The sequence below is a fragment of the Anoplolepis gracilipes genome, chromosome 4 (genome assembly GCF_047496725.1).
Source record: "Anoplolepis gracilipes chromosome 4, ASM4749672v1, whole genome shotgun sequence".
NCBI lineage: Eukaryota > Metazoa > Arthropoda > Insecta > Hymenoptera > Formicidae > Anoplolepis > Anoplolepis gracilipes.
Genome location: NC_132973.1, coordinates 8,490,407 through 8,512,557, shown reverse-complemented (window position 1 = coordinate 8,512,557; position 22,151 = coordinate 8,490,407). Strand labels below are relative to the sequence as shown.

At 38.0% G+C, this 22,151-nt stretch overlaps 1 protein-coding gene across 2 annotated transcripts in view; it reads left to right on the top strand.

Moving 5' to 3' along the window:
• The window catches only part of LOC140665437 (CD151 antigen), a 96,792-nt gene that overhangs the window by 51,101 nt on the left and 23,540 nt on the right, over window positions 1-22,151 (top strand). For both annotated transcript variants that reach the window (XM_072891574.1, XM_072891575.1), the window contains one exon: window positions 9,304-9,481. In XM_072891574.1, the coding sequence (XP_072747675.1) occupies window positions 9,362-9,481 (120 nt within the window). In that variant the 5' untranslated portion in view covers window positions 9,304-9,361. The remainder of the gene's footprint in view (window positions 1-9,303; window positions 9,482-22,151) is intronic.

Below are 22,151 nucleotides of genomic sequence, written 5' to 3'. Positions count from 1 at the left end.
GCTCGTAAACTGGCTCGGTCAAAAACGAAACGCGGTATTTTGGGCATTTTCCGCTGTGGAAAACGGTGGAAAATTTGCGAAACCCGTTCACGTTATACGATCGCGTTTTCGCATCGCGGAAAACGAACATTGGGGGCAACGGTTGCCGTTTATATCCACGCGACGGCGACGGCGACGGCGACGGCGACGACGACGACGACGACGACGGCGGCGATTATCCAATTTTCCGCGATGCAATCCCAGCGCGTACGGGATAGCGGATGGCGTGGGCGGCTAACAGCAGTCGATGGTTAGTTCTCTCGCTGCAGAATTTCGCATGTCCAAGGCTGCTTGCGCGGCTGCTGGCGCAACATATTACGGCACTCACCCAATTCGTAGATACTCTCGGCCGGCTCTCTATTATACACCGCCAATGAGCCTGCGAGTTATGATGATGATGATTTCCGATTATCGTCGTAGGGGAGAAGGCACATTCCAGGGCACGGAAGAGGCACGTTCGAACGATTTAAACATCCTGGATCGCAATAAAAAGAGCGCGTTTTTTTCTGCCAGAAGACTGGTCGCTTTTCATTTCATTATCATATACATGCGATGGTAATTTGCGAATATTTCAAATGACAGAGTGGAACGTTTTTACCAGTATTTTCGGCAAAGCGGAGGAAAGCAGAATCGCGAACGCGTTTAATTTATTTATTATTGCGCGCGTAGATATATTTGTCATTGGTATCTTTGCCATTAATCTCGAAGATATAGCTAAAGAGTTGTTCAAATCTCAACTATCTGAATAATAAATCCTTCCGGAAGTCGCGTACTGCTCGTGGGAGTATGTATCGTGTACGACAGAGACGTTACTGATGCACTTACCCTACACCCATGTAACCGGCCCACGACCTTTCTTTCTTCATATATCGTCGATTATTCCTATCGCTGCGTGCTATCGCGTCTTTGTTCGTGAGAGGTAACTGCGTTTTCTCTCTCTTTCTCTATTGTAATATTTTCAATTTTTTATACACAGTTCTACGCGTGTTGTACAGATATCTATTGTAATATATCTTCTCTCTTTTTATTTTTTATTTTTTATTATTTAAATTTATTTGATATTTAACAATAAGTTTGATTTATTTCTAGAATTAATATACATAATTATACTTTATATGAAATAATGCATTTCAATTTCTGTTCAAATATTTTTATCGCCTCATCAGATTCATATTTAAAAAAGTTTTCCTATTCTCTGACTATATAATATAATAATTCGCGAGGTGTGTGCGTTTAGTACGGTATAATAAAGTTATAAATATAATTTTGTCGGAAAGTGCAAATTGCGGTTCGTGTATCAGCGATGGTTTGTAACGTCAGTAAATACAGATCAAATCTTGGCGAACCAACTAAAGTCCGCGAAACGCATTATAACTTTATAGTTCTTTGCTCTTTATTATTTTTCCTTTACGGTGAAGTATTTTTCTTGCGTTGATTGAGAGGCCGCCGGCATAAAATCCAATAGTCTACTTCGGTCGTGCTCTATTCCACTTTTGCCGCTTAAATTTTATGACGCGCGCCCCACGAACGTACGTTGAACCATTTCCGCGGAATAAGAGCACCATACGTGCGAGTAAAAGGGAACGTCGAGATTACGATTTCGTTTCAAATCGAGCGTGCGATGGAACCGTTACCGTTCACGCGATTATAGCGCATTGGACGCGCGAGCGCGAAAATTCGCGTTAAAAATCGAACTCTTCGGTTGATGCATTTTTACAGTACTTTTGATAAAGTCCTCGCCGAAAAATTGCCGTCGATATGAGCACTTGGATGAAATATCATGGAAAAAGTTATCTGTCACATTTTCCATCATTTTTATAATTGATTTTCGCAATTAAATTCACGAAACGAATTCTTGCGAGATGAATCAATATATTCTCCCGTATAGTTTAATTATTTTGATTGGATATTTTCTATATAAAAATATGTAATGAATTTTGCATTTTGTAGTTTTATAATTTTATATTTAAAATTTAAATTAAATTTTAATTTTTTATTTCAATTAATTTTATATATGTACATTTTTTTTATTATTTAAATAAATATACGTAGATATGTTTGTATATATGTGTCGCACGTTCATTTCTACATTCATCGCGACAGTCTTTGTCATATCTCTTGTAATTTGAGCGTGACTAGTAGATACAGCCATGTTATTACAGCTTTATACAAGCAAGCATATACGTTGAATTGCATTCGTACTAGAATGCGCAAACTGACATTATTGTCTAAATAATCATTGGGGAAGGCCGACTTCAAGTACGTGTATCATAATTCCATGATGAATAAGGGGGAGAATTGTACGAGGCATCTTCATAATGTAACATTCCTTAAGTGATAATTATGCATGTAACACAAACGAGTTTTCTCGCTGATATTTCTGCGGTGTAATTATAAATGGGACATGATTGTATCTAGCAATTATGCGATTATTTGTCAAGAGTGTACAATTTTTCAAATCTGTGCGCGTATCGCAGGAACTATCCAATAAAAACGAGACCGGAATCTCTGAATGGCCTGCAAGGTTAATGCGATTGGATGATTGGCTCGATTAGCAAATTGGTCGTCGACGTATAGGACATTGGGATAAATGAGGATATGTCTATGCTGGGAACATGGTACCGTGGCAAATTGATGGGAAGGGCTCGAACGACAACGTTGATATCGTCGTTGATATATTATGAGCCGTGATTTTCGATAGCATTATCAGCATTCATGCATTCGCAGTTTGCGAGCGAGTTTACACGTTTGCATGTTCGAGATATTTTTATAATATTAAAAAAAAAAAAAAAAATAAAGATCAATATTATAATTGAAAAATTCTAATTTAAAAGAAAGCAAAAAATTTTAGATTTTTTATTTAATATAATTTTATTATTATTTATTATAATATATTATTTTTCAAAAAATTCTTTAATATATTTAAAGATTTAGAATACTTACTAAAAAATTTAACATAAGATTATTTTATTTATAAGTTTTTTTTTTACTTTGAAAATATAAGGAACATTAATTAATAATAATTAATTGACAAAATCTTTTATCGTGTTATATCTTTGCACAAAAAATTGTATGAAATGTCTCAAAGATCGAATGGTTTCATTAAATTATAGATACGTATGTACTAAGTTAGAGACTGAAAAGAAGAGAAGGAAAAGCAATAATAACAGGTAATGTAAGACATCAACATCAAACATTTCAATGTTGCAAGAGAGAACTGTCATTTCGATATAAAATATTTCTACTTCAATCGTATCTGACGTATCCCGTAAAGAGCTATACAAATACGAATCGTCTGAAGCTCAAAGAACTAGAGAAAGAGAGAGAGAGGGGGGAGAGAGAGAGAGAGAGAGAGATGAGGGCGATGATGTTTTAATAATCACGTCGTAAAGAGGGGAAGTCAGAAACAGAGCTATGCGTAACTCGGATCGAAACACGACGGTCGGATGAATCGTCGATCGATATAGCCGCCCGTATCTGGAAGATGAAGCACTCCATCGAGAGGTCCTCCCCCTCCCCTCCCCCTCCCCTTCTTCCCTTCCTCTCTTTCCCGACTCTAGTGGCTTCTTCTGGCCCACCGGGGTCTATAAAAGCATCGAAGGCGCATATCGATGCGTCATCCGGTACGACGTGGGTCGTATTTTCAAGTAGGCGTTTACGCGCGACTTCCTAACACGTGGGACGTCGCTTCGTAAGAAACGTCATTGCACAAGCGGCGCGTGTGCCCCCGATGCTGACGACGGCTTTTCCTCTCCCTCACCACGAAGATTATTACCGTTGCCCGTTTTTACCGATTGTGCAGGAAAAATAGGCGCATTACGTGGTTTCTTGCGCGTCGCTAACGCACGTCGTAAACGACTATGCGCGTTACAGCGTACGCATATATATGTATTCAGGCTCCGGATATATAATATCCGGATCTCGCGCTTCGCCCTCTCGCGCTCACGGATATGTTCGCTCGCTCGAATTAATCCGCTGCGATTGACTTATTAATATTTGATAAATCTTCCGCTCGAAGGAAATTTATTCATGACGCGATGGAGAAAAATTTATGATGAGGTGAATGTTAACTTTTATATTTTTAAGTGAAATTTTTTAAATTATATATAATGCGAAAAAGTATGTTCACGACGCTTTTATAATTAAACCATGTCCGTGTTGGATTCGCAAAAAAGGAAAAACCTATATATAGATAATTATTAGTAAAATAAAAAATTGTGGAAAAAAATATTCTCTAATTGGATCGTTGCAATTTATCGAGTTTAGATTCGCGGATTCGGGCAAATAAAGTTTCGGGATCGATTTCAGTCGCGGACAATTCTTCGCGCGATTCGTACTCTTTCGAATTATATTCTCGGTCCGGTCGTAAATTCTCGAACCGTAAACCGCGTGGCGTGTGCGCGTCCATAAAAAATTTAACTATGCCACCGCGGTCGTGACTTAACTCCCCGCGAGTACGGTGAATACCGCGCAGCTGTGCAAGTTTTTATTCACAGTCCATGTTCATCGTCGACCATTCATTTCTTGGATCATCAACAAGGACCGACCATTCGCCTCAGAGATTTTACTCTGGAACGCCCGAAGAATTCTCTCTCTTTCTCGGTTCCCTCGAGACGTGAAACGCATCCATCTACAACTGCTGTAATTTTATCCTTTCATAAAACTTTTTTTCTGCGCGATTACAACTATAGAGTTGTAAAATACTTGAAGAAAAACGACGATAAATGTTCCGAGTTTCTTTTCCTTTACGAAAAGAAAAATGCAAATTCTGAAATATATTAAAAAATAACATTGTCGATATTTTACAGTATAGATATATGTATATGCATATATGCATATATGTATATGCGCTACGACCTATGCATAATCGATTATAAACAGTTAATATCATAGAATTGCGCGATGCATCATTGTTGATATTTAATATAACTAAATGGTGTTTACTCATTAATTTCTAGCAGAATCAATATTGACTTCCAGAGTAGTGTACATATGTTGCTAATGTTCACCAAACACTATTAGATTCATTACTTAATGTACCAATATATCTGTAATGAAATATACAGGAAATATACACATAATCATTTTATATTTTCAATCAAGAAAATATCGATACTACTATAGTTTTGTAAAATATTAGCATTTTATGAAAATATGCGCGATTTATCGAATCGCGTTTTTGGAGATGCGCACATGTATAATCAGAGAATTGAAAATATTTCCATTACCTCGGCATTATTACATTCAAATACATTCATGAGATTTTAAATTTAGATATTGCAGATATGTTGATTTTCTCTCTCATGCAATTTCCATCAAATTTCCATTTTGTCAAAATACAAATTTTATTCTTCTGTTTTATTTTCCCTCTTTGTCTATATGTAGATATATATATCGTACATACACACACATACATTATACTTTTTACGGGCAACATATTCAATATGTGTGCGCATCGATTTTTATCGATTAATCAATTTTACTCAATTTGAACGTCCAACCATTTTTTACAGCTTTATAAAATTAATTAATTAACGAATGTTTATCAACGTAACGTTAAGCGTGACGAAGACAGTGTATTTTTCATTACCGTGGCATTTTTTTTCGCACCGGAAAACGAGAAATGTACGTGCTTTCCGGTGTGGAAAGCCGCAAAGTTGTTTACGCCGTTGTCCTGTGATTCGCGTTCGCGTTCGCATTTTCCATGGAAAGCATCGGGATAATGAACGATATTTCCGCGAAACTTCGCAAATCCCCGGATCTCTTTTATCAGAGTAACGACCAACGAATTTTCCATGCTGTGAGTTAACGCGCTTCTCTGAACCGGAAGTGGATAACGAATCAGAATTGCGCAGGCTGATCCTTTCGGTCGCATCGGTGCGTCGATTTAATCATTTTCGCGTAGAATCAATGATCAATATGTCGTTTTGAGAAAAAGGACTATAATAATGCCGGCAATGCGCGAAGAGAGGTAATAATAAACAGATATCGGAATATAGCGAAATTGGAATATAGCGTTATAGTAGTAAACAGAAATTCGAGATAAATTACGTTACGGCCTCGTTTGCGTGTGGAATTCAGTGTTGTACATTAATTTAAGCGATTAAATTAGCAGCATCAATCAGAATTCATGTTACTTGTATGTACGTGTGATTTTAATCTATATGTATATTTCTCAATAAATCGACCCTGCATCGAACATGCATATTTACACAACATATCGGCATGTCGCTGTTTTTAAAAATTAATTTATGCGTTAAAGTTAAACTATATATATATATATATATATATATATATGCATTTTTGCATTACTCGATATTTTATAAAGGGATACGTTTAATCTGCAAAAAAAAAAAGACAATATAAATTATCCGTTATAAATTACCTCGATACTATCCACTGCCATTTTAATCATGGATACGTTAGTCTGGTAGCGAGAGGATAACCGATATATTTCAGGAGGTCAATAACCGCATGGTACATCGAACCGTCCGCCTTGCATTAAAATCTTTGACCTTGCACTCAACGGGGGAGAAAAAAATTTATTCACCCATACACATCGGGGAAGTTTCCTGTATACTCGTGCGCTCGCGGAACGGTCTCGCCCACACGTGAAACGGGTCACACCCATTTAATTTCGCGGTTTCTCTTCTTTCATCTTCCTTCCTCGAGTTTCTTCGCCCGTCGCTGTAATCACCTCTGTCTTCCGCTCTCTGTCCACCATCTTCCAATCTCCCTTGACGTGGATCCTCCCTTCTGCACCTCATTATGCGTCATTTATCCTTCGCACTCTCGTCGCGCTTATCCACTGAAAATGAAAGAAATGACTCGTAGAAAAGAACAGTCGTTTGATCGTATTTCACTCGATTCCTCTCGTTATACAAATGTCAAATGATGCGAACGTAATATGCGATAAGAACGTTCTTTGATCGATCTTAGATGACGCACAATATCAAATTTTTGTTTCATTTTAAAAGAAGTAGATGTAGTCTGCATTTCTTGTTCCTTGTCGTATATATTTTTTTCAATAATTTAATCTGAAGTTTAGATTTGAATGTGCTCTTAAAAAAAAATTTATTTAGAACATTTTTTATAGAAATTTATAAGAAAAAGATCGGTAGTTGTGTGTATTGTATGATGTAAGATTTTGATATTTTCTTTATACACTGTTTAGAGAATGCCTTATTCGCAACGTGTATATCGATCAAGAAGATCGAGTGGTTATCACGCGTTCAGTATACAAGTCGCGTACGAACGGCCGTCGACCACAACAAATGTAATTTTCCTCCGCCGATTTGCAATTTTGTATCGGGTCGAAATTTACAAAATAATACGATGTTGCAATAAAGGTATGAATTATTCAATTTTTTTTTTTTTTTTTTTTTTTTTTGTAATATCTTAAGGTTAGATCCCGAGAAAGAACTCGTAGGAAGAATGTTATAAAAGGCAAGAGCATGAAATAAGATGGGTGGATGTATGTACATGATAGACAGCAACGATCACGATAAATTATATATTACAAATTGTCAGGCTTGCTTCAGACAGACAGTAAACTATTATTGTTGAAATATTTTGTCACATTATTTCGACTTATCTGATTTAATCTCACCATCTTTTTTATCGCGAAAGGAATCGTTATATTCAAAAGAAACCGACTATTTTTTCGTACAATCTGTCGTGTCAGCTTCTTCGTGCAGGGAAATACTTGGCGTTCCTATGCATTCTTACATAGAATGCGACTCGCGTATATAAAAGACAGAATCGCAGAAAGAACGGGAAAAGGAAAAGCGAGAGACAGAGGGTGCGATGCATTAGAGCGGTGGGAGATCTTCGCATTTTTCTTGGCAGCGTAAAACGACATTATGTGCCAGCCCGCAAGGTTGGCTATAGTGAATAGGGAGGCCATAGTTCCTCTTTTCAATTTAAAAATTTACCAAGATTTGTCACATAATTCGAGCCGATGTCAACATGAAAGAAAAACAGCTATAATTTCTTCTTATCGTTAAGGAGACTAAAAAAATCTGAGAGGCTCTCAAGTTGTTTATTTTAAAAACTTGGCAATTTCAAGTGTTGAAAATTTCGCTGAAATTGCATCATCGCTCACACAAACGGCTCGTATAAGTGTAGCGAGAAATAGATAGACAGTACGGTCCCTTATGAGACCATGGCTTCTCTTTCCCTTGGATCAAAATCTATGGACGCCCTTGCTTTGGACCGGTGCCAACACACGCGCTGCTTTTCACTTGGAACCGTAGAACGAAGTTACTCTGCCGGTGCTCGATCAACGTCGCCGATCATCCTTTGCTCGTGATATGCACACATGCGTCTGACAGGGCCATCGGTTGCGCGATTATCAAATTACATCAATTTCCCGGTACTTTTGTCGGCATTCGCGACGCGACAAGCGGAACGTCGAACTTTGTTTCTCCTCCTGAAATTCTAATGATATTAAAGTTAATTTGCTGAAAATGAGGATCACGTTTCCAAGAAAGCGTTTTCCGTACGCAATTACGGCGCAAATGAAACTGTCGAAACGAGAAATCTTTTGATTTTTTTTTCATTAATGTATGCACGCGCAAATTTACATGATTAAGTTAATTAATTAGTTAATTAGTAAATATTATAAAAGTCTTAAATTCTCAAATTTTTTAGGCCTAGAAACGATTAAAAAAAAAAAAACAATTTCCCAGAATGTTAATATATTCTGAGTTAATTAATACATGTTAATATATTTTATGTAAAAAATATTTGTGTATAATCTCTCTCCTGCTGTTGATCCGAAACGGCAATCATGGGGTTGCCCTGATGTTCCAACAAAGTTTATGTCGAGCCGGAACAAAGAAAAGCTTTAAGTTCATCCAGTGTCTAAGCGAGAGTATAAACAAGCAACGAAGACTCTGACGTTAAAACGAAAGCTCGCTGATTACTTTCTTAGACAGTAGACAGTCGAAAACTTGTTGATTACTTGCCTTAAACGTGCTTCTTTAGTGTCGTGAAATATTTCTTATTTTTTCTTTCCATGCTACAAAAGTCGCATCTTCTTGTATCATTGAATAATATCTCGCATCTTTTCAATTACACGTGCATTTTACATATATTATATATATATATATTGTGTGTGTTTATATATTATATATATATATATATATATATTTAATACGAAATGCAGATTTATTTTTATTTATTCGCGACTCTTGCGATTTTTTTTTAAATATGTTATTAATAATTTCTGTCTAATTTTTTGTTGTTATTGTTCTTTTGCAGCAACGGCGACGAGGTGACAACGAGAACGGTGACACACGCAGCCAACAATTGATTGAAAATGGCCAAGAGCGCTGAAAGATTACCCGGTAGTTCCACCAGACTTAGGACCAGGGACGACGGTTGCTGCTCAGTGAATTTCTTGAAATACGTTCTTCACATTTATAACGTAGTACTGTTTGTAAGTACCGACTATTTATCTCGACATTAACGCGCGAGAGAACGAGATAGTTTATTTCGAAACGTGTTTACGGACTTGCGCGTTAGCATAAATGAAAGACCGTGAAACACGCTGTCCTGTTTCATGAGAGAGTCTGTTCCTCTCGAGTCAGTTCTCCTTCTACTCCCCGACAAAGTTGTTTTGATTAAAGTCTCGTTTTACGGCCTTGATTCATATAGTTGTAGACTTTCCGTAGGGAAATTGCTCGGCCGCCCACGAAAATAAAACACGTGAAATTTATTTTTCTTCACTTTTTTTTAATCATCTGTTAAATTTATTAAACAATGATGCAGGATATATTGATGTGGCACTTGATGTGATGTTTATCAAATTTAAACAATGTCGCTGTAAAATTGATTACGAGATTTTTTTTTTTTTTTATATATATACATACATACATTGTCTTTGATATTCGATATATTAATTAGGCTGAAATTAGATTGGAAGACGCGCCTTGGAATGCTCAAGATTTAAGGAATGCGCCTTTCAAAGGAAACTCGATAACGGCAGAACATCCGTCTGCTCTGCTAGCGAACGCTGAAGTGAAACAAGGCGAAAAAATGCGCCATCGTCCGGCAATTATTCTCGCCTCGCTTCCGTTTTCGCAATTTATAGGAGATTAAAGTGGCATTGCTCGTTGTCTTCGGAGCACATTGAACGTAAAGACGAGCCGTTCTCGTTGTTTTTCCGAATGCGAGATTCCTGGCGAGCTTTCGCAAGTACCGCAACAACCATTATAACCCTAGTTATCGGCTTTTAATTGTTATCGCGAGCCTCACGTGCCGGTGCTTTTAACGCGAATTAAATTAACAGGCAGAATCACCGCGCAAATGAGCCACGTAGGATTTTCGAACGGGCGCCTCTTTGATGGTGTTTGCGCGCGCCGTCGAAGCGATAAAAAGCCATAAAAAAAATTTTATCGGAGAGAAAAGATCGCGAAGCGAGAGGGTGGGGAGGGTATTAAAATATAACGTGAGAAAAATAATCTCTCGAATCGCGAGCATACAATATATGTATAATATAAAGTGCGCGCGAATAATTGGAGCGCGGAAGAGCGGATATTACTCCGGAAGAATAGACGCCGTGTATTAATCGAAAAAGTAGCTTTACGCTCGTACGCGGTTAATTTAAAAATAGTTTCATATAAACACTGTTATATAATATTCATTCCATTCTGCGAGGCATACATGCCGTGTAACAAATTAATTATTTCGAGACTATAAAAAATATGATATTCTTGATTTATACGTTATTTTTATATCAAGCTGATAATACACCTACAATGTTAAAAATGTCATTCTTGTTAAGCAAAGATATGTAATACTTTGTAATCCGAAAAATCGCGCATCTCCGGATTATTGTAAGATTATCCACGCGATACGAGAGAGACATTTATGAAACAGAAGGAACTTTTATTTCTCGAAAAATGCGACTTGTCTGCTCCATATATCGAGCGATCTCTTTCCTTCTTCTCCTTTCTCTCTCTCTCTCTCTCTCTCTCTCTCTCTCTCTCTCTCTCTCTCTCTCTCTCTCTCTCTCTCTCTCTCTCTCTCTCTCACTCTCTCGTATTTTCAATGTTACAAAAAGGTATGGCGCCAACATCGATGCTCGCGTGGCGTGATACATGCCGTAAAATGCTAATAAAGTCCTCGTCGTAAAGTGCAGACACCTTGTACGTTGCCTGGAATATAAGCGCGAGCGACGAACTGCGTCGATCGGAGACGAAGTGTTTTAAAGTGTGGACGTGAAGAGGAAAAAAAAGGCTGGAATATGAGGGAAAATCGATCGGTCCGCATCCAGCGGCCTTGTAATTTTGGTCTTAAATATCGGCGCCTCGTTAAAAAGCGTGATGCCGATGTCGATGATTTCGCGATTAAATAAGGAAGAGTCCCGAGTCCCGATTGCGAACGAGACGAGATTGCGGTTTGACGAGCGTGCACATGGTCGTTTATCTTTTTTTTTTTTTTTTCCGATTTTCTTCACCGAGGTCAGTTTACTTTCCGACGCGATAGCTTCGCCGCCGAATTGTGATTGTTGGAAAGGCAAAACTTTTAATGAAGATCATTATCTTCTAATTAGAAGTGGTGGGAGCAAGTTTTTCGTTGCGCTGAAAACAGAAAGAAAAAGAAAAACTTACGCTTAGGGAAAGGATGTAACTTTTAACATTATACATACTATTAACTTAATAAAAAAATAGCATATAAATCAAGATTGAACATATCAGATTTGTTATGGTCTTGAAAACAGGTTTGTAAGATATTTCGCGACACATTTATATCTTTCAATGTTTTAAGTCTTATGTATGTATATATCAAGACTCGAATCTCAGACTGTCAACGATGCGCATTCCTCGCATTCACTCGCGTTTCTGCACCGACTTCGCACTGTAAGTCGCCCTGAATTCCCGGCCTTAAACGTCGGCTCGTAATAAGACTCAATAATGCAGGCATAATGTAACAATAACCTGTACCTGAACAATGCCGATGCAACAATAGTAGGCCGCTTAACACGTGCGTTTACGCCCATTGATCGCATTCAGAGAGAAGTGCAATCACTACCAAGCCATAGTGAATTCAATGTTACCGCCACCGATGTAACAGTGAGACGGTGGTAAGTGCGTAATTGCAGAAATCCTTATACAGATATAACCGAAACATCAGCGCGAGGAACGGTCTTATTCCAATTTAATGGCGCGGAAATGTAACCGCATGCATTTTGCAGATAAATTTGAAGAGGGAACGTATTTAATATTTCTCTGGGAAAAGAGAAACTACCCAAAATTGCCGTAATGATACATTATGTAATTAACTTGATGTAAACGTAATGATCATTAGGCCTTTAATATAATAATTTTATTACTTCAACGATCGATAATGACGTCAACCGTGTTGGGATTAATCGATATGAAGAATTTCAATTACACGCTTTAATTAAATTAAGTCTATGTTGTATGTGTGTGTGTGTGTGCGCGTGTGTGTGTGTGTGTGTGTGTGTGTGTGTGTGTGTGTGTGTGTGTGTGTGTGTGTGTGTGTGTGTGTGTGTGTGTGTGTGTGTGTGTGTGTGTGTGTGTGTGTGTGTGTGTGTGTGTGTGTGTGTGTGTGTGTGTGAAGTATTCCCCTGTATCTGTAATAACATCTGAATTAGAATTCTCACAAATAGGGATGAGCCGACTTTTCGTAAAATTTTTTTTCCTCGAGATATTATATATGTAATATAAAGAGATAATGAAGTAATTACTACAGGTTTTTCGCGACTTCATTCCATTAGCGAGTGGTAATTACGTTACGTACGAAAATTAACTAGCTGCGCTCTCTCTTTCTCTCTCTCTCTCTCTCTCTCTTTCTCTCTCTGTACATCCTCGAACGTGTACCGGTTAATGAACGTATACCGGTTAATCAATGATTTAATTAATCAAGAAGAGTCGAAGTCTTTTAGACTTAAATAAGATATAACTTAGGGCTTGAAGTTTTTCAATGAGACATAGGAAACTTTTAATGAGATGTAAGAAAAATGCACGCAAATATACGACAAAGTTTTTGCCTACACAACTGCTTAATATAATCATTTTACGATTATGAAAGATAAGTTGATAAAACATTAATATCTCGTTTCTCGTCTGTCATCGGATGAAGGTTCTTTGAAGTAAATACATATATTTGATTTACAAAATGTGATTTTATGCTCAAATCCGGACATGAATAATAATGCAACAATTTCAACAGTACATCTGTACTGACGAATTCTCGTAGGGAATTGGGATCTCAGAACAGCTTAATTGTAATAATTTACCATATTGCCAACAGAGTTGCTAATTACTGACTAATAAGTACTTACGCTACTCAAATATAGTGTTCTCTCTTGTTATAATTTCTCTCACTCGACCTTAAAATGTCGCGCTTTAATTTGATTGACAGCTTTTAGAGAAATATGAGAGGCGGGTTTTTACTTTAATATTAAAATTAAATATAATAAAATATATTCAGAGGATACACACATTTAATTTGAATTATTAATCAATCTCTACTTTATAAACTACATAATTCATGATGATGATTTATTCATTTTCATAATGCGATAAATAATCTAAGTATATTATATAAAGTATTTATAATATAAAATTCGACTATAAAAAATTGCAACGCACGCAAATAATTAATCGCATTGGAAAATTTATCGATGATGACGATGATAAAAATAATAATATTCTGTAGACATGTATCGTGCTAATAAATGTTCCCAGATTCCTCTCACTTGATCGACGTTTTAGTTTCAAGCAAGCAAAATCGATGGGATTATTCATATCTCGCATCTGCTGCGCGAAACCTTCTATTGTCTCCTCGTCGTCACAATGAGAGGATCATATGCGAGTTACCGATGTTGATCGTCAATTATGCTCGCGATTCGACTGACGACCGACGACCGACGACCGACGACCGACGACCGACGACCGACGGCACGCATTCCCGATTGCCGACGACGTTCCCAGGAGTGCTTACATTTCGTCGCACGCGTCGTGCGTCGCGCGTCGCCGCTGTTAGAATGCAATCGGCACGCATTCGCCGATCGTGGGACGATGGATCGATTGTGCGAACATGCACGGGGACCGAAATCCCCTTCACGTGAAACAGGGAATCGTGAGTTGAATTATTTCTCGCTTCCCGTAGCGCATCTCGCTTAATTACCCATCGTCGTGTCCTGTAACGTGTGGCGAATAACGCCACTTCTTCACTCGGACTGGTAGCTGGTAGCTGGTAGCTGGTAGTTGTTCCAATCCAATCGATTTGAACGGGGACATCGACTCTTTTGATTAAACGCGACAGAGACGGTCCGAGGGTATGCGATGCAAATTCCCTGGGGCGGAAAAGCATGCGACAAAGAAACAGGTACAATGCGTATCGATAACGCATTGTTTCGATATATATTCAAGACACGCATGAATTGGTAAATTTTCCAAATGATATTTTCTCATAATCGCACAACTGTAAATAATGTGATCCATTTGATGAATCATCATTGAATTAATTGTACAGCGCGATTTAACAATTATCATGTTTTGTACATACTATTAACTGTACAGAGAGAATATTATATTATAAGAATATTGCTTCACACTGAATATTGTATAAACACGATATGTCAAACATAATAAAATTATCACTCGTTAATTCGTAAAATCCATATGTATGTATAATGAAAATTTTATTTTTATAAATACGGAAAAAAATTGGTTACAAATAAATAATAATTATAAATTCTCCTGTGTATAAATAATTTAATAATGTTATTTGGCGACACTAAATTTAGCATAGGTTGATTTTTCGCAAAGAAATTTGTCATCTCACAAAGATGGTCTATAAAAAAGAGAGACATTCGGGAATAAAATAATAGGATTAATTAGATTTCTTAGTTGTCTATAGAATGCGTACGCTCGAGAGAATGAAAAATCGAACAGATTTCTTTACCTCGCCTTAAAATCGTGAATCGGACAAAACGATAAAGCGGACTAGATTATGCGCGTAATTATTCTAATTTCGCCTAGGGATACAACGGCTCACCTCCGGGGTTTCCTCGCGGGGATTTACGTGCCTCCGCGAGATTGGATCTTGGAATATTCTCGCGCACTAGCGGCTTAAGATCAGTTTCACGCTCGCCATCGCGGAATAATAGTCCAATGCTCCATGAAATGACATCTCTGGGTCGGATATCGAAGGGATGCCGTGAGGTAGATGGGGTAATAAATTGGCAAATGGTTTCCTCAGTAATCCCGATACTTTTAGATAATCCGGCGAAAATTATCAGGGCGTATAATGCAACGACTTACTTCTCTTATACCGACAATGAGAGTATTATTTATAATTAATTCAGCGTATCATTATATAAAAAGAGCTGCTTTCATTACGAACTGGATAATAATTATTATAATATCTGCTCGAGACTCGGCTCCACCCTGACTCTTCTCTTCCGCTACGCGCATTTCATTTCATTCCCTTTAACCCACATTCTCATTCGCTCCTTCGTTAGCGCGTTTATAAATATTCAGTTTATTGATTCATACTTGTTCACCTGATTCTCTCGCATTGTTCTCTCTTGCTTTTCTCACACTCTTACGTTAGCGTCAGAATATTCGCGATTCATGAATAGTAGGGAAAAAAATCTAATTGGTCTTTGACGAATTTTCCATTCATCCTATTCACGAATTATAAACAAATCGCGGATAGTCTGACGTTACGTTATACATGACTGCGAAAAAAATTGATGGAAAAATTGACAATTGATGAAAAATGGGATAACTCTAGCTCGCTAGAGCTTATCCACGTGTTTCGTTATCAAGGTGCTGCATTTAATGATAGTCGATGTCATAAACGGCTCGTCTGTGCTATCGCGGCTTTGCGAAGGCAGGATCTGGCTTTTATCAGACTAGCACTCTGGACGCATAGGAACGGTTGATTGGCTTTGACTATATAAATAAAGGAGGAGGGCCTATCTTGAACCGGAGATCTTCTCGAGTCTTATGCTAATGGATATCCACCTTCTTCGTTCGATGTACCGTAACGTACGAACCGAGACGGGCTTTCTCGCCTGGTAGAGACGCGGCCGATTAAATGCCGTCGTTGTTGCCGAAGCGAAATTTATATCGGTCGCTATTACCAGCCGAGTTTTCATCGAAGACGATTACCGGTTTTATAGATCAATAGATCCTTTGTGCGATAAATGCCGGTCACGAAGTAAAGTAGCGTAAAATACGAGATGGATAGAGAGTAGACACGGAAGCTGTTTCCGCTGCAAGTTTCAGCAGCCTTTCACGCTCCCATGAGATTCGCTGTTAATTCGACTTAAATACGTAAAGTGATATTAACGCACGAAAGGAAACACGAGGCTCGAATATATTTCACATCAGCATACATCGGTTATATACAACACTTGTATGTACGTGTTCTTGTAATTTCATAATAGTCCATTTCTTTCTCGTTCTAGCGCTACGGAATAATGCTGAGAGTTGAAAAGTTTTGATTATATCTGTACCCCTTGGCAACTTGCGAACACAATTCGCTTTAGAAAGCATTTAATAAAGATAATAGTCCGTTTTCTCTTCGTATTAGCGTTGAGCGCAACTGTCTAATTCTCATCTCGCATTTACGTGAAAGTTACGCTTTTGAATAAGAGTGCGTTAATTTTATTATTAATCGTCATAAAAAGTTTGAAAATGCAAAAAGAATGTGTACAGAGAGTTTCCGCGAAAAACAATTCTCTTAATTAAGTTCTATCAAAGACACATACTTTATATTACATGTATTTAAATACAGCGAGTGTGTCGAGCGTACAAAATAAATCCGTTCGCGACATACGTACGTGTACGAAGCCTCGGGGCTTCGATTATCATAAAGCTCTCTTCGTAAACGATTCTATTAAATTACACGGCGCGTTTAAAAGCACGTGGTGCTCTCGCCTTCGTGGTTTGAGAATCGCGAGCCCGCAACGCGCACGCAACGTCGAAAATGTTTATCATTACGCGGTGGCGGCGTTCTTAACTCGTTTGTCGTAAATCAAGCAAAGTCTCGGTGCACTCACGCACATACGTACACACCGCAGCAGTATTACTAGTGTGGTCGTAAAGAGGATGGGAGAGGCTGGAAGAAAGTGTACGGCAGTGCAGATGATATCTCGCGGCGGCAACGGCAGCATCCGGAGCTCTATAGTATCGTTGAATAAGGTTGCCGGGGAATTACCGTGTCGTACGTAAATCATTCCGGATCGTAATGCGTACTTATGAATTCATGACAACGTTTGCGCACGCATGTACGAGAGAGAGAGAGAGAGAGAGAGAGAGGCGGATGAAAGTTTACGGGAACTATCGAGGAAAGTGTCGAGAAATATATTCATATAGTAGCGAGAAGAGAGAATTCGTTTAAAAAACATATGACAGTAAGTATTATAAGAAACTTGTGCTCCGATTATTTATGCGATCCTGAGGTCGAAAAGGATTGCAAAAGAAGATGAATTTAAATTATGTATATAGGCAACGTTCCAGAAAAATATCTCTTAAATAGAGCGGAAACGTTCTTCAAATAATTTTTATTTGAAACTTGTGTATATGTAATCGTGTATTATATCAAATCGTGCTTTTTCGATTATTTATGTATTCTGTCGCTGAATAGAAATTATATACTTATACGGATAAAGGGTGTTGGTTGGAATTTAAATTATACGAGTAACATTTAATATTTTCTGCTAAAAGCGCGAACGTTTCCTAAACAATTTTCACTTGTCTAAGATATAAGCGCATATGTATAGACTGCGCAACGTTCGAAATTCGCATAGGTCCAGATATGTTGAGCTTGGAAGCGAAACCTAAAATTAGATGTAACCCCGACATACTTCGAGCAGGTACGCATTTCTAAGCCGAGCAAACGGAGAGAATTACGTAAGTGTATATTCTCTGAAACTGATTATGTCAGTCATAGCTGTATACCAAGCAATGTGATTTAAATGGATAACTAAGTTTACGGATAACTCTGGGTACACAAGACGAAGTACGAAAGAGAACATGATATATATTAGCTGAATACAAACGTTCCGTTCATTTAAATAAAGAAAATAGAAACTCAAATTTTTATTTACTCATGCAGATTTTAACACGTGTAGCACATGTGTTAAAATCTATTATTAGATGCCATTAATCAGGAAACCTTGTGGTTCTATATATTCGTAGAATTCTATCGCGGAGACTCAACTATCGTAGAATCTCCATTGAGACAAAAGTCAAATAATTATTACAAAAAAAAAAAAAGTTTTTTTTTCTCATTCAAAAAAATATTTCGCTAATGTAGATAGATTTCTAGATGTCTTAATTAAAATTTATCGTTACTTTTTGTATCTGTTAGAATATCGTTTGTCACGTAGAATTTATAACAGCAATATTTTAACAATACCTCTAGAAAATTTAGATCCCATTGCCAAATATTAATCACAAATATAATTAGCCTTGACAATAGGCCTTAGAGATAGGCATCGCAGACAAATTTTCTGTCTAAATTACACTAATAGTACAGATAAATTCTGTCTCTGTCATTTAAATCGATCAAGTGTAAAATATATGCAGTATCACAGTATTTGCTAATAATTTATCTGTTTCAGTTAATTTTTGACTGGAAAATTTTTGTTGAGCTTGCAAGATCATTTTTTTGAGTGCTGAATTGTTGGTCTTGCATAATAATTGTGACGCTTATGATATATGTATAGTTATAAAAAAATTATAAATATTTTACAAATATGTGCGAGTTGTATATCCACGATAAAAACTAGATGACAATTCAGGAGCTCATAAATTTGAGATTCTAGACGCCGTCCATTAAAGTGATAACATTAATCTCCCGATATGGATGGAGGTAAAATCCCCACGAGCGCATCGCGAAATGTTGTCGACGCAATTAAAATGGAAACGAGTACATCGGTGGCTGTAAACGGGCGCGACTGGACTTTACGCGGCGAATATGCGTTGTCCGGCACAGATTTCGGATGCTGGCCCAGTAATGGGATGACTCTCACGTACCGCGCAAAAATTTATTTCCTCGTCGTCCGGTCGTACATCGTCGAGATATTGAAATCCTGACGTCTAATGTAATAAAAATGCTGGCCAGCGCCGGGGGAAGGGAGTCCGATGGAAAAAAAAAAAAAGATTGATTTCCGTGTATGCGGCGTCCGAATGCATTTGGCAAGCTCGCATGTCGCACAAAAATGGCTCGTGGTATATCACAAATGAAATATTATAATAGATTCAATTTTCTCACCGTAAATTTATAGGATTAAATTAAAGAAAAAACACGATTGATTTATATAAGTTGTTAAACATAAAATACTTTTACACAAGACAAGTGAAAAATTTCGTATATGTAAATAGAGTTGGCATTATTATTTCATACAATTTTTTTTATTGTTCCCGCACTGTCTTTCTGATTATTCTAATGTCAATGTTTTCTTTTTACGTCGATAGATTGACGAATGACAGCAAGTCGGTCGGCTGATTTACTTTTAATTAACCGCGATACTTGTTACAAGTAACATATTATTAACGAGATAACGTTGTAAACTCAGGCAAGGAAAGTGATGGGAATAATTAAGTATCGAATCGAATTACATGGTGTTTGTGTCGATCGCGTCGACGTTGCGCCCGGTGTGTTTCAACGGCTGAAACCGAAATAATCGAGTGTTGCGCGCGAAAGGGAATGATTTAATTATTTAGAGAACGCCAAGTATTTGTAGTAGAATGTCTGCGGACAAGGTTGGACGAAGTACTTAACTCCGCCGGGAATGCAGGACGTCGTTTGAAGACGCTCGGAATTTCGTCCGGCTAGTGGCCTCGGGGACACTGCAGTTTTCTCCCTTCCTTGCGTGGCCCCTTTCCTTTTCCCCGTCCACGTTATATCCTGTCTCTTGTTCCGTCCGGCAAGTGAAACTGTGTGTGCGTCTCGAATTGCGCTTTCCTAACGTATAACTAGGTATTTTGCGACGGTAATTGCACGACAGCTACAATTGTTTTCTCCTCTCTCGCCGAAACAGCGGGAGTAACGACGTGAATTTTTATTATGAGAGCAGCGCGCGACGAGAAAAGAAAAGGAAAAAAAAGAGGATGAGAAAAACAAAGGGAAGCGTTATACAAATTCGAAGTATACATCGCGTTGCCTTTAATTTCACTTCGGCTTGCTTTCGTGCGATCCTCCGTTTTAACTGAAGGAGCATTTATCCTGCTCTTGAATGAGAGGAAAACCCTCGGTACGCCCGGCGGGAAACAGATGCTTCCAATTCCGACGATAGATCTGCGAGAGATTCGGAAGAGCGTAGGAATAAAGTGGAAAAAGTCGAATCGCAGAGATGCCGTCGCGTCGCCGCTCTTTTCATTCGGTGCTTTATATACTATATATATATATATATATATACACTGTATCTCTCGTTCGTCGGTTGTGTGTATCGAAAGGAATTTCTTTCGGTGTATCATGCCCCATCGATGCTTTCCGCGGATTGGTTCGCCAAGGCTTAGACGAAGGAATGCAATAAAAAAAGGGACTAAACACCGTTACGTCTTAAGGACTTTATTTGTCCCGTGGATCGGTAAATTCGGAGTAGGAGGAGAACGAGAGATAAGCGGCAGCCTCGAGATCGTCCGAGGGAAGGAGATAAAAAGTAAAGTAAAACGCGAGAAAGGCGGGGGCGTCGGCGGGAGAAGTCACCGACGTCCCTTTGAGAATACCAGCAAGAAAACCAGTCTGAACGAGATTTCCGTGGCTGTCAGACTGTGAGTGTTTTCGATAGACAACTCGTTGAAAGTTACGATCTAGTAGAGGCCGTAAATGTCTGGCCGCGCACGATCCATGGATGGAATTGAAGCTATATATTGTATATACATGTAATGAAAGAAGAGAAAAATTATTAATATATAATTTCTCATTTATTCTGTCCTAAATACATATTAACGTTGTAAAAAATGAATGAATAAAAACTCTTTGTTATAAAATGTATTTAATTAATTTTTTTTACATGTAATGTATTTATGTAGATAATATATTTCTATTTAATATTTATAATAGCGTCTTTCTCTCTCTTTCTCTCTCTTTCTCTCTCTCTTTTATTTTTTCCTCTGAAATATTCGCATGAATTCGCACGAATCTTAATTAAATATCTCACGTAAAAATGAAAAGTGTGTATGCCAACCAGAATTTAATAAAGAGATTAAACTGTTTCTCTCGACAAATATTTTATTATGTTACATTTCCGTCGCGTCACAATAATTTACACGAGCCTGCGATAATTTTCGGGATGTTTTTCAGTCGCATGCGTGATGTCCGACTTTTAATTTCTTCATTTCCGTTTCCCGTTTTCCCCACGCTGCTCGCTCTGCATCGCGTTGTCCTGCAGAATTTAGCGAGTACGTGAACAGATTAGCATAACATTGCCCAAGTTGCAACCCGGAGTTCAACCCGGAGCTGATCGCGCGCTTGCATTGGCCGGCACGTTCGGTTCGCCAGCTGTCTCGTTACATCCGATGCAGTTCGCGCGAGTTTGTACTATATGCATAAGTACATAAGCGACCGTTGAAGTGTACCGCGAGCAACGTGCCGAAAGAGATTGGCTTAGGGACGATCGTATTTTGCGAGAACGTACGCGAAAGAGGCATTCGGAAAGTTGTAATGCGATCAATATCTACTTTATTCGTGATTTTTATTGCACAAAGAATTTCAAATATTCTATATTACGAGAATCTTTATTGAAAGAAATGCAATAAACATATTGCGTTTTTTTTTTTTTTTTTTTTTTTTCGAATTCTGCTGCCGCAACCTCAATTTAATCGCCGATGGAGTTTGTATTGTTTTTTTTTTTTTGCGTTTAGGTACTGCGGCCATGCTATACCTAATTCATGCTTAATTCATGCCGCGACTCGCAGCGGATCAATTATGTAAAATGTTGTATCCCGATGTAAGCGAAATTGTGTTGCATTCCGCGCCGCGAGAGATCCGAGAAGATTTACCGTAACTTGGACGCAGTTTCGAGGTGTGTGTCGACTTGTCTTTTTCCTCCTTTTATTTTCCGATCGAGATGAAGGCGGAATACAGGGCCGGTGATCTGAAATACGGGCACG